Source organism: Acanthochromis polyacanthus, chromosome 12, assembly GCF_021347895.1.
Source record: "Acanthochromis polyacanthus isolate Apoly-LR-REF ecotype Palm Island chromosome 12, KAUST_Apoly_ChrSc, whole genome shotgun sequence".
In the NCBI taxonomy this organism is placed as follows: Eukaryota; Metazoa; Chordata; class Actinopteri; family Pomacentridae; genus Acanthochromis; species Acanthochromis polyacanthus.
In genome coordinates, this window is record NC_067124.1 from 2,682,692 (window position 1) to 2,697,024 (window position 14,333).

At 40.5% G+C, this 14,333-nt stretch overlaps 1 protein-coding gene across 1 annotated transcript; it reads left to right on the forward strand.

Annotated features, from left to right (window-relative positions):
* Positions 1–304: 304 nt before the first annotated feature.
* LOC110951161 (matrilin-2) lies at positions 305–14,284 on the forward strand. The gene is made up of 12 exons (XM_051957173.1): positions 305–431; positions 516–1,088; positions 1,187–1,303; positions 4,649–4,771; positions 4,935–5,057; positions 6,023–6,145; positions 6,595–6,717; positions 7,896–8,018; positions 10,027–10,437; positions 10,541–10,693; positions 11,063–11,155; positions 14,020–14,284. Exons 1-12 carry the CDS (start codon positions 305–307, stop codon positions 14,073–14,075), a joined length of 2,145 nt encoding a protein of 714 aa, XP_051813133.1. The 3' UTR covers positions 14,076–14,284.
* The last annotated feature ends 49 nt before the right edge of the window (positions 14,285–14,333 follow it).

A 14,333-nucleotide genomic window follows, 5' to 3' on the forward strand; every position in this document is an offset into this window, starting at 1 on the left:
TATGTAAGATATTTAAATTCATTGCTATGCCAATATTCACGATATTACTGGTTATTAATCTGTGTATAACACCTTAATAATCCCAGTCATTATCAACCATAATCAGCCATTCAGGTGTTTGGCATGTCATTGCCTTTAAGACGCTCATATGATTTCTGTATTTCTTAATCTAAATATAAACAACACATGCCCTCTCTCCATGCAGACCTGTTCTCTGCTTGCATGGCGTTGTGAGAATGTTTTTACTGTATCAGCTCTTGTTTTTGTGTCTCTGTCAAGGCTGCAGTTGTTGTCATTCATCAGAATGAGGTCTTTGGCCCTCGGCTTCTTCTGCCTGTTGTGCTGTGATGCAGTGCGACTGGACAGACGTCGTCCCAAACCCATCACAGCCAGAGCGCTAAATGAGACAACCGTCCAAACCAAAGCCATGGGTAAGTGATTAGTTGTCTGTTTTGCTAGCTTTGCCAGTTTTCATGCAACCTTTTCTCAAATTGTTTCCATGTTTTTGCTTACAGAGAACCATTGTAAAGCCATACCACTGGATTTCGTCTTCGTAATCGATAGCTCCAGAAGCATCCGTCCCAACGACTACGAGAAGGTCAAGACTTTTATCATCAACCTGCTTCAGTTCTTCGAGGTCGGCAGTGATGCAACACAAATCGGTCTGCTCCAGTATGGCAGCGTGGTCCAGCCTGAGTTCTCCCTCAACACCTACACCACCAAGACTGAGGTGGAGCAGGCGGTGAGGAACATGAAGCACCTCGCCTCAGGAACCATGACTGGTCTGGCCATCCAATATACCATGGAGACAGCCTTCACTGAGGAACAGGGAGCCCGGCCAAAGAGCCTGCACATCCCACGTATTGCCATGATTGTGACTGATGGGAGACCTCAGGACACGGTGGAGGAGATAGCAGCTGAGGCGAGAGAGGCTGGCATCCAGATCTTTGCTATTGGAGTGGGCAGGGTGGACATGAACACCCTGAAGACCATTGGGAGCGAGCCACACTCTGAGCATGTGCACCTGGTGGCCAACTTCAGCCAGATAGAAACCCTGATCTCAGTATTCCAGTCCAAACTGTGTGGAGGTGATGAATCCCATATGTTTTTTATTCCTCTGTCTGTCTCTTATAAACCTGTGCTTGAGCGTGTCTGTTTGTGGATGTTTTGCACACACTAGAAGCAGAGATGTGTGATGTGGTGGACCATCAGTGTCAGCATATCTGTGTGAGCAGCCCTGCCTCATACAGGTGCAAGTGCAGGAAAGGCTTCACCCTCAACCCTGACGGCAAGACGTGTAAAGGTGAAAAACCTCTCTTTTTATCTGTTCTTTATAGAAGTTGTTTTCCAGCTCTCACATGTGCTCAGTTTTCATGTCCTGCCCTTTGGTTTCCATAAAACAGCTTGACTGTCTCTCAGATGACACTTTGAATTTATTAATATAAGGCAGATGATGTTGGAGGCCATCAGCTGGCACACTGAAGAGGCTATAGTCAATGTTTTAATATCGACAGTGGATCCCATGACCACTGGTATGTGAGAGATTTGACTCTTACAGATGGATTCACAGAGAATGAAATCTTGACTCTGAAGTCTGCAAAAACTCTATGACACATCTTAGAGTCTTTCAGGTCATTGTTTTGGATGTATGCCCACCAATTTCCTGTTTTCTTCACTTTTACAGTGTGGCTGCAAAGACAAAAAGCAAAAGAATCCCTGAAAATCCCTTAGTGCTTCACTGGAGAGCACAGTGGAGAGTTTAGCTACCATAAAAACATTTCCCTAAAGAGTTGGTACAGACCAAAGCATTGTTAAAGGGAGAGTGAATTTCATAACCTGGCAATAGCCAGATTAAAAATTGTGTAGTACTTGATAGTACTCAACAATATCAATCTGGGACCGCTCCATGTAAATCCGTTCGGAGGAAAGAGGCACGGATTGGACAATGCAACAGTATGTCCCGCCTCTGACAGGTTTGTTTTTAGCCAATCGCGAGATGTTCACAACGAGTGGAGCCAATTGGTAGATTAAACTCTCACCAAAACCCGTAGGTAAAAAAGCACAAACATCTTTACCATCCAGAAATGCACAAAGCGCCTCTCGTTGTTCTTCCTTCAAAGAAGCGATAGGAGATTCAGCTAAAACTGACTTAATAGCAGCATCTACACGATCGTTGTCCTCCGTTGCCATGTTTGTTTTGATCTACTGGCGCTTGGTGTCGTCTTCACACCCGGATATCCCGCCCCACACACGAATACTGCTGCGTGATTGGCCCGAACCAACTTGGCTCTGTACGAACAGTGAATGCGGGAGCGGAGCAAGATGGTTTCTTGAGAGATTTGTGAGCTCACAAATATCGCGAGAAATCAACTTGCTGGCAAGGTTATGAATTTCACACTTAAAGACATTACATAGATTAATAGTCAACTCCAAATGAATGGAAATATTGCTCAGTCTCTTTAACACTTAACTGTTTACTCACATGTTTGACATTTGAGCTTCATCTCACTGTCCTACAGCTTGTCTCTGTTGTCTCCAAATGGCTCAGTTAGGTTTTCTTCTACACATTAAACTGTAGATGTTTTTCTCCATGCTGTCCCTCTGTAGCCGAGGATACATGTGCTGTGGTGGATCACGGCTGTCAACACATCTGTGCTAACCTGCCTGATGGCTACGAGTGTCGCTGCCGTCCAGGCTATCAGCTCACCATAGACAACAAGACATGCAACCGTAATAATACGTATCTTACTCATCTCTTTCTTTTCTGTCAGTGGTCTCAACTTCTTCCTCCATGTCTTCTTTTTTTATCTCTTAAAGAAAAAACAACATTCTCTCTGCTTTATGGTGCAGGTTGTTTTGTTGTTGTTTTTAAATACCTTGCCTTGATCAGGGTGCCATCAGTTTATGTTTTATCTGAACTCAGACCAAGACTAAGACTTTGAGATGGTTGAGATCAAGTCAGGAGTATGGGTGCAACCATGGATAAATGGGAAAGAATTGTCAGGTGCTTATATTTTCCCAAGCAAACAGAAATAAAACAGACATACCAACCGAAAGATCAGGAATTAACTTCTTCATAGAATGTGTGGTTACACCAAACATCAGGACCAAGACCAAGGCAGGTCTAGAGCAAATTAAGACGAGGACCAGATCAGTTCCTGTCCCATGCTGCATGACACATAATGAACACAAAATGATACGCCAAAATATTCAACATCTAATCCATTGAATTGCATGACTGAAACTCGTACCCTGAAACACAAGTTAAATCCACAGGTAACGAATATGTTTAGCTAAAACTTCCTAAATCTTTTTGGGTGAGAGCAAAAACTGTACTTATACAGTCAGGAGCAGCAACAATAAAACAGTAAAACATCTGAAATTAGTCGTCATTGGTTATATTTGGACACTGAAGCTTTATATCCAGTCACAGCAATGATTTTTATTAATGTAGTTTAGTGACATCCCGGGCTGTACAGTGGCATAGTGCTTAGCACTTTCGCCTTGCAGAAAGTAGGTCCCCAGTTCAAATCCTGGGCTGGGATCTTTCTGCATGGAGTTTGCATGTTCTCCCTGTGCATGCGTGGGTTTTCTCCGGGTACTCCGGCTTCCTCCCACAGTCCAAAAATATGCTGAGGTTAATTGGTTACTCTAAATTGCCCGTAGGTGTGAATGTGTGTGTGATTGTGTGTCTGTATATATAGCCCTGTGACAGACTGGTGACCTGTCCATGGTGTCCCCTGCCTTCACCCGAGTCAGCTGGGATAGACTCCAGCACCCCCCGCGACCCTAGTGAGGATAAAGTGGTGTATAGAGGATGGATAGATGGATGGATAGTGACATCCCCATGGTTGTGATTTTGATCTCTTCTATTCCTTCGTCTTTGAGGCTAAGACAAGACCAAGCAAACATCTGGTCACTTTCAAGACAAGACCTTCAAAAAGTTGTCTTGAGGCCAAGTTTGAGTACTATAAAAGTTATTATGATTTATAGTTTAAAAAAGGATTATAGGTGTTGCAGCGGAAGTACAGATAGGTCTGGTACCTCAGTGTGTGTGTGTCTATGTACAGATATAAAATCACTGGAGTTCCCCCTTAAATCAGCATAAATGTTTTTTTAATGAAATGCAGTATTTAATAGATAATGGACTTCAGTCTGATGCAGTCATGATAGCGTGGTTATTGAAAGCAGCGGTTGTGCAAAATGTGTAATTTTGACAGAGCTCCATTTTAAATGAGCGCCAGCATCCACTGATGTCTGTCCACCCACTGCTGGAAGACATCCCTGTTGCTCCTCTGGTGGATGTTAACAGAAAGTAAAGTGGGGGAGATTTCCTGGAGGAAGTGTGCTTTTGCAATCATCAGAGCAGCTGCTGAAACGCAGAGGTGTATCCTGGCTGTCACAGTATCACCCAGTCAAAACAGGAATGACTGATCCTTCATAAGCTCAATCTGCACCTATTAGAGAATACTGACTTAAAGAATTATAGGTTTCTGCATGAATTCTTTTTCTGTTTTGCTGTTTAGTACTATGTGTATGTATTGATCTGAACAGTTTGTTCCGAAAAAAATGGTAATTGATGTTGTTATAATTGCAGCAACAGTACTAGTGGTGCAGTTATGACATTAATAAGAGTCATGATCCTCAGAAATAGACTACTGTGACCTGGGGAACCATGGCTGTGAACACAACTGTGTCAGCGTTCCAGAGTCCTACATATGCACGTGTAACAAAGGCTACGTCCTCAATCTGGATGGAAAAACCTGCAGCAGTACGTGCCTTTTATCATTCTGCAACCAGATGAAACAACTGAAAATGCAAACTAAACAAATCTAGAGGAACATGACCCATGACAAAATCAAATGAACACACAGCAGGTTATGTTAAGCAAAACACAGTGATGTCTGTGCTCTTTTCTGTTTTTTTCATCCCAGAGATTGATCACTGTGCTGATGGCAGACACGGCTGTGAACAGGAGTTCATGAACACAGCAGACTCCTGTGTATGCAAATGTAGAGAAGGCTACACACTCAGACCAGATGGGAAAACATGCAAGAGTAAGAGGTTCTATCCTTCTTTTGTAAATCAAACAAAAGTTCTATGCTTTCATTACATTTGTATAGCATGAAAATGTTATAATGCTGCACACTGTCGTATCAGTTGTCCCTGTCTATAGCAAAAACAAGCCTGATATTCTCTGATGAAAATGTGTCACATTGAAGTCTGGAGTTAAATTTCTTCTGTTGGTGCTCACAGAAACAATATGAAGAACACAGGACACATTTAGATATTTGTATTTGAATCTGCAACAAGATCCATCCATCCATTGTCTACACACCACTTAATCCTCATCAGGGTCATGGAGGGATGGAGTCTATCCCAGTAGCTTGGAAAATCCAAACTGAATCTCCATGTAATCTCCTATTTCCATGTTAGGAGATACAGGAGAGAGATACAGGCCTTTATTTGTATTTATATTAATACATAATACATAAATAAAGTCAGTCTGGATTTTCCAGGCAACTATCCCAGCAGACTTAGGGTGAAGGCAGGGGACACCTGGACAGGTAACAGTCTATCACAGGACTACATATAGAGACAAACAATCACACTCACATTCACACCTACAGACCATTTAGAATCACCAGTTAACCTCAGCATGTTTTTGGACTACCTGTCCAGGGTGTCCCCTGCCTTCGCCCGAGTCAGCTGGGATAGGGTCCAGCACCCCCCATGACCCTAGTGAGGCTAAAGCGATGTATAGAGAATGGATGGATGGATGTTTTTTGACTGTGGGAGGAAGCTGGAGAACCTGGAGAAACCCCACATATGTACAGGGAGAACTTGCAAACTCCATGCAGAAATATCCCAAGAACCGGGGATCTTCTTGCTGCAAGGCGACAGAGCTAACCACCACTCCAATGTGCAACCTTCAACAACATCAAACTAAACCTATTCAGAAGAACAACAATCACCTCAGAATTCAGTTCTCTCTGTACTGATTTTCTATCTGTTTCTGCAGAGATTGATCACTGTGCTGATGGCACCCATGGGTGTGAACAGGAGTTTATGAACACAGAGGACAGCTGTTTGTGTAAATGCAGAAAAGGCTACACACTCAGACCTGATGGGAAAACATGCAAGAGTAAGAAGTTTTTGTTATTCTTTTATTTATCTAATGAAAGTGGTTGTAGATTTTCTTTATATTTGCGTAACATAAAGTCAGTGATTAACAACATGTTTAATGCTGCACACATTCACATCAGTTGTCTGAGTGTACAGGAAGAAGCCTCGTTAGACTGATAAAACATGTTACATTGAAGTGTAGGACTCGTGATCTGTTAGATATCTGCAGTTAGATTTCTTCTGTTTGTGCTCATAGAAGCAATATGAAGAGCACAGAGCAGCTTGAGCAGGTCTTCTTTTATAACGTGCTGTAAATGTGCCTCGGAATTTCAAATAATCTGTCCTGAGATTTAGATATTTGTGCTGCACAGATGAAAATCTACAACAACAAGAAATAAAAATTCTTCAGAAGAACAACAATTACCTTAGATTTTAGTCCCATCTGCACTGATTCACTATTTTCTGCAGAGATTGATCACTGTGCGGATGGCACCCATGGGTGTGAACAGGAGTTTATGAACACAGAGGACAGCTGTGTGTGTAAATGCAGAAAAGGCTACACACTCAGACCTGATGGGAAAACATGCAAGAGTAAGTAAACAATTAATCTTTTTTATTGCTGCAATGTATTTAGCAAAGAAATTTTTGTTTTTCTCTTAATTTTAGAATCTGCAAACCCTTCTTTAACAGTGATGTCTTACTGATTTGCATCATCTTTGTATGAACACTGATGTTTACTAGATGTCCTCCAGTTATTTAACAGGTTATTTAAAGGGCCACAAGAAGCTTGATGATTAGTAATAATTACTAGTCTTGAATAGAAGGTTTACCACATTTCAAACCGTTGATGACTCAAAACTTCAGTCAAATAGCTGTCAGGATCAACATCATCTGGCTGTCTGGGGTTAGATAGCCTTATTTTCTCATCGCTGATGCACTGGAACAGTGTAGCAAAGAAACATCAAACTTAGTTCTAGTTAATATGTTCAGCAGAGGAATAAACACATCATGTAATAGTATAAGGTTCAGTCAGTAGGATGAACCCCCTGGTGCAGTAAATATCCACAACAAATTCTACGGCGATCCAGGCATCATGTACCCGATGCACACTACCGTTCAAAAGTTTGGGGTCACCTAAAAATGTTCTTATTTTTGGAAAAAAATGCATTTTTTCAATGACGATAACATTAAATGAATGATAAATCCAGTGTAGACATAGTTAATGTGCTAAATGACTATTGTAGCTGTAAACAGCTGATTTTTAATGGAATATCTCCATAGGGGTACAGAGGAACATTTCCAGCAACCATCACTCCTGTGTTCTAATGCTACATTGTGTTAGCTAATGGTGTTGAAAGGCTCACTGATGATTAGAAAACCCTTGTGCAGTTATGTTAGCACATGGATAAAAGTGGGAGTTTTCATGGAAAACGTGAAATTGCTTGAGTGACCCCAAATTTTTGAATGGCAGTGCATAAAGCTGCTTACACCAAAACATAGCCTACACATGGGGCTGCAAGGTTATTCACAGATTCTCTTCTCTGAATTATTTTTGATAAATGTGTGAGATGTATTTATTCCCATCAGGTAATTATTACTTGAGACTACAGGAAATGTCAGGAGGTCATCAAAAACATCAGCCTTCAGCAACAATGAGTGGACAGTAGCTTTTGAGAGATTTGTCTGCCTGCCTGCGTGTGTGTGTGTGTGTGTTATCTATCTGTCATCTTAATGGTGTTTATAAGATACATCTGTTTAATCTCCTGCAGATATGGATCATTGTGCTGACGGGAAACATGGCTGTGAGCAGGAGTTCATGAGCACAGAAGATTCATGTGTGTGCAAATGCAGAGCAGGATTCACGCTGCAGCCTGATGGGAAAACATGTCAGAGTGAGTCCAAGCTCATTCGTCGTACGAAATATTCAGCCAACTCCAGATAACAAAATGATACTGAATGTTCAAGCTCAATGATTCAGTGGGATTTTTAGAGAGAACTGCTTTTGATTCCATGCCCACAGTCAGGAATATAAGCTGTTTAATAGAGATTCTTGCTGATTTAGTGGGAGGCTTCTGATTCTCATATTTTCATTTTAACTCATGTTAAGCTGTAGACATTTGATGCCAGCATAACAGGACAGCATGATCTTTTTTTTTGAGGCAAAGTAAGCCAAATTCAAAACCCAGGCCAATCCTCCATCAACATGTTTTCAAATGTTTCTATGATATTTTTTGTTCCCTATTCCGGTATTTACGTGTTACATAATTTTGATCGAGTCTTGAACCATTTGTGAGGTCAGAGTTAATCCCAACACTCGCTCAAAATCCAATTTTTTGCCCTTCCTCTGGATTAAGGCAGATATTCTGTGTCTATGTTTACCACCACAGCGCATTCATATTTCAGAAAGTTATTAGTCTTTTTCTTTTGGACCAGAAACCGCTTGGTTAATAACACTGACAGCCATAACGGATGATGATTTACTGCCTCTCAAAATATATCACATAGATATGAATTCTTTAAAATGCCACTGCAGCATCAAAATAGATTTTTTTTGTACAATTAAACCCATAGGTCTGGATCTTCATCAGACAGTGAACTATGGCTATATTATATTACTCTTATATACACTGACTGTCCAAAACAATGTCACACTCTAATATTTCATTTGACCTTTAGCTCTGAGAACGACACACGCTCACTGTGGCATCGCTTCAATAAGCTTCTGCAATGTCACAGCATTTATTTCTGTCCAGAGATGCATTCCTTCTTCACTAAGATCTTACATTGATGATGAGAGAGTTGGACTGCTACACAAAGTTTCCTCCAGAACATCCCAGAGATTCTCAGTGGGGCTGAGGTCTGGACTCTGTGGAGGACAATCCATCTCATGCTCCCTGATCCACTCATTCTCAATGTGAGCCTCATGAATCCTGGCAGCGTCATCTTGTAACATGCCCATGAACATCAGGGAAGAAAAACTCCACTGATAGAAAGACCTGCTCATTCAGTATGTTCAGGTATCAGCTGACCTCATTGTTTGGGAATATAACGTTGCTGAATCTGACCAACCACAGATCATAACTCTAACCCCCACAGGCTGGTAGGAACTAGCCACCATGAGGACATCACTTTATCTGCCTCTCTTCTTACCCTGATGCCCCCACCACTCTGGAACAGGGTAAATCTGGACTCATCAGACCACATGACCTTCTTTCATTGATCCAGAGTCCAACCTTTATGCTACCTAGCAAACTGAAGCCTTTTATTTCTGATTAGCCTCCCTGATCAGTGGTTTTCTTAGAGCTACAGCTGTTTAGTCCCAATTCTTTGAGTTCCCTTCACATTGTGCGCATAGAAATGTTCTTACTTTCACTATTACACATAACCATGAGTTCTACTGTTGATTTCCTACGATCATCTAAGAGTTTGTTCTGACCTCATTTGTTCCTGGTAGATGATGGTTCTCCACTATCCTTCAGGTTTTCATAAGGTGTTGGACGGTTCTTAACCTGTTTTTAGTAGTTTTATCTCCTTAGTTGTTTTCCTTGATTGATGCAAACCAATAATTTGACCTTTCTGAGACAGATGAACATCCTTTCTATGACCACAGGATATGTCTTCCAACATGGTTGTTTAAGAAATGAGAAGCCCCTCACTGCATCAGCTGGAGTTAAAGAAGTTGTTGCAGCTGAAACGTATTTATCACTGTAGTAATTATCCAATGAAGGCTCTTACCTATTGGTTAAATCCAAGTGGTGACTTTTTTTTGAACGGGCACTGCATCTTATGTACTGTATTTTGAGGAATTTATGTTCTCAGTCCATGATCTCAGTTGTCTGTGATATAGTACTAAGTAAACATGTATTAGAACAGTATTTATAATGTCCTTGTTCCCAACAGAGAAAGACTGCAGCGATAGCATCATGGATCTAGTTTTTGTGATCGATGGATCCAAGAGTCTGGGTCCAGCCAACTTTGAGCTTGTCAAACAGTTTGTAAATGGCATCGTGGACTCACTGAACATTTCCAGGATGGGAACACACGTGGGCCTTCTTCAGTACTCCACCAAGGTGCGCACAGAGTTTACTCTGAACCAGTACAGCACTGCACGGGACATCAAGCAGGCAGTGACCCGGATGCAGTACATGGGGAGAGGCTCCATGACCGGCTCAGCTCTACGGCACATGCACGAGTTCAGCTTTTCAGCCAAAGAAGGTGCCAGACCGAACACCCCGCGAGTCAGCATCGTGTTCACGGATGGAAGATCACAGGATGACGTTTCTGAATGGGCCACCAAAGCAAAGAACTCTGGTACATGTATATTCTCATCTTGCCATCCTAATGTACTACAGTACAATCAAAGTATCTTCTTTCTATTAGTTTCACGTCATAATTCTGTGTTGTTGTACTTCAGGGGTCACAATATACACCTTGGGTGTTGGCAAAGCTATTGAACAGGAGCTGAGAGAAATTGCATCAGAGCCTGATGAGAAGCATCTGTATTATGCTGAGGATTTTGAGAAAATGGGAGAAATTACAAAGAAACTCAAGTCCAGGATATGTACAGGTACTCCACACGAGGCTGAAATGCGTTGTCAAACAATGATCTGGAACCAAACAGGGCCTCAAAAACACTAAATCTAAATGAATGTCAGGTTAATACTCTGTGCCGTGCTGTTTAGGCGGAAGTATAATTTCCTGAAGGACAATTTGCTGAAAATGTTGGGTTAAAAATTTCCCTCCATCATAATGGTGCATCACTGCCACCTGCTGCTGCCATAATAATCTCTGACATATCAGCAGCACAGCAGCACTCCTTTTATCTCTTTATCTCAGCAGTCACACACACACACTCAACTGTGTCTCACTCACATTCTGTACAGACAGGACAGAAAACAGAGAAGGATTTTTCTCACCTCATTATTTTCCCCCACAGACAAACCATCTGATGACAGCATGTGCCAGTGTGAGAACGTGATAATGTTTCAGAGCCAAGTCACTGAGAAGCTGAAGAACCTGCTACAGAATAATATCCTTTTCTGCCACAGTTTTATCTGAGCTTGTAAAACCATCCTGCAGATGCCATAACCAGCTACTGACATTAACTGTCAGTCTTTACACATTTGTAACAAGAGAAGAACATAACATGAACACGCACGTATATATGTAGATTTCATCTGATTGTTTGTGTCAGAAAGTATTTCTTTTGACACATTTATTACACATTTTTACTGTTCAAAAGTTTGGGTTCACTCCGACAATTTCATGTTTTCCATGAAAACTCACACTTTTATCCATGTGCTAACATAACTGCACAAGGGTTTTCTAATCATCAATGAGCCTTTCATCACCATTAGCTAACACAATGTAGCATTAGAACACAGGAGTGATGGTTGCTGGAAATGTTCCTCTGTACCCCTATGGAGATATTCCATTAAAAATCAGACGTTTACAGCTACAATAGTCATTTACCACATTAACTATGTCTATACTGGATGTATCATTCATTTAATGTTGTCTACAATGACATAAATATCTGTTCTTTCAAAAATAAGGACATTTCTAAGTGACCCCAAACTTTTAAACTGTAGTGTATATACCGTATTTTTTAATTTAACAAATAATATGGGCAATCGCAATCAGATTATTGTCATAATAATGATGCTATTATAAATTGAGTGGTTATTTAAAGGTCCCATACACCGGCTGTTTTCAGTAAATAAATGAAAGTCTAACATGTCCCTGTAATACGTCCTCAAATTTTCAGCTTGAAAGATAGTTAATTTTTACCATGACTGTATAATTACTGTTTTTAGCCCTGTTCTAAATGGACTGTTTTAGCGTCTGACAGTGTAAGTACAGCTGAGCTGCTGCTGTCCACCCCCTTCAGAAAGAAAACTCTTCCTGTGTCTATGATTATCAGTGTAGAGCAACAGTGCTAACAACAAGCAGCTGCAGATGTGAATGTGTGTAATATTAGATTTCTATCGCTTTTAAGTTTCTATCTGAGTGATTTGAGAAATAGCACCAAATTCACAGCACAGGTGTTATTTGTAACGGGTTTATGAGGACTTTGTAAGACAACAGTTTTTAAAATATATACTTTAGTGGTACAGATCCAGAGCTTGGAAATGACTATAAAGGAACTGTGTTTCAGGCACTGTTTCAAGCTCATTTCATTGTCTGATAAAAACAAAAAATACGTAAATGAGAACAACTGTACTGGGAAATCTGCAGCATAGAGTAGGAGAGAAGCAAAAAAAGAGTTTAGGTTGCACTGAATTATAATAAGCAACGTTAAGACACTTTAAACCCACTTCTTGTTTATAGGTTTTTACATTGCTCTTAAAATGTTCACACTATTTTAATGTCTCTCAGCATTACATTTTCCACAGAGCTCAGACCTGTGAAGATGTGATCAAAACAAACGTTGACATTAGCTGCAGGTGTTATACAGCATACTAACTTCAGGATTCTCCTATTGCTGTATGGACATGGCCATCAGTAATGAAAATAAAGCTGTACTTCACTATTCTGTGCATGGTAGCTGTGTTGTAAATGTGATTTAGCATGAGGCTGTCACATTCGTTTTCCTTTAAAACTGTGTGGACAACATTTTTCTGTCAAGTTACTCAAAACTGGAAATGCTGGTAAGGGCTGAAGAAAAATGAGTCTTCGAACATGAAAATGTGTCAGTAAGTCAAAATGTTGGACAGTTTTATAGACAAAGTAAAAACAACAAGAAAAAAACAGGTCTGCTGCATATATGATGACAGGCAACACAAGTGCAGCCTTTCTGGTCAAATCAGTTACTGCCATTCACAATTACCTCTGAATGTGAAATGCAAAGTGTTCATTAGCATGAGAGTCTGAGCACACTAACTTCAGGATTCTCCTATTGCTATGTGGACATTGCCATCAATAATGAAAATAATCCACTTTCAGTTCCTCAGGTGCTGGGTGTGCATGAACACTCTTTTGTTCACTCTTGCAGTCAACAGGGGCTTTGCTCATATCTAAAAAATGTTAAAGTAAGCAAAAGCAGCAAAAGTAAAGATCTAAACTTCGAACAACAACAATACACAATTAAAGATGGATTTTCACTATGTGTGACATTTACCTGGAAATTCTCTTTCACATAGAAAAGAAATTTATAGGTTTTTAGAGTTACTGCAACCTCATTATCAGGAGCAGGAGGAGAAGTCAGGAAACAATAGCTAACAAGAAAAGCACTCAGAGAGCGCAGTACTCCACCAAGCCTCTGTAGGATTTCCCACAGATCAGTCCCAGTTAGTCCGCAGTGGTTGATCTGTAGTAGGATCACAATCATGTGATCATCAGCAGGCAGCTGATGTAGTGTTCACTTGTTGTCATGGTTACAGTGACGCTGTGACACTATCTTGCAATGCTACAGAAATCTTTAACAAATCAATGAATCCAGACTTTAAGCCACATCACTGCCAAAATCGAATCATTTGGTCCTTGTGTCATTTCTGACCTTCCCTGAAAATTTAATCCAAATCCGTTTGGCCATTTTTGAGCAATATTGTGCACAGATAAACAGATAGACAAACGTACGCCGATCGTGACATCACTCCACCACATTCCTTGGAAATAAATACCAGGTGTGACTATAAACCGCCCTTTCAGAGTGGTAAAAATACTTTTAAATAACCTTTACGTGATGTTGAGGGTGTTGGGCGTGTTGACATTCTAGCTTTTAAAATTTTTCTCCAGTATTTACCAGCTCTTCCTGCTCCTGGTGATGGTTTTAAAGGAAAATATGTCTTTGCTTCTTTTCTCTAACTCTTGTTCATTATGTTTGGATGTCTGGTTTCTAGGTCTTGTGAGCTCACTTGGATTTCTTTTCTAAAATTTCCTTAACATACCCACTTGAAGCCATGTCAAAGAGACTGGAGACTCTTGAGAATCAACTTGTGCATAAATAAAAGGCTGAAACCTGCCCGTCCCTCCTATAACCTGCAGCGTAGCATTCACGGGATCCTGCTCAACAATATGCAAATAAAATGCCTTCTACTGAACATATTTATACACTTTTCTAGCAACACAATGCATTTTTGTTTTAAATATTCTTTAATACCAAATCACATAAATATCTCTTTGTACAGCAGACTGACAATTAAACATTTAAACCTCATATTTCTGGTACGTGTATTCATTTTTCACTGATGGGGAATTTTAAACAG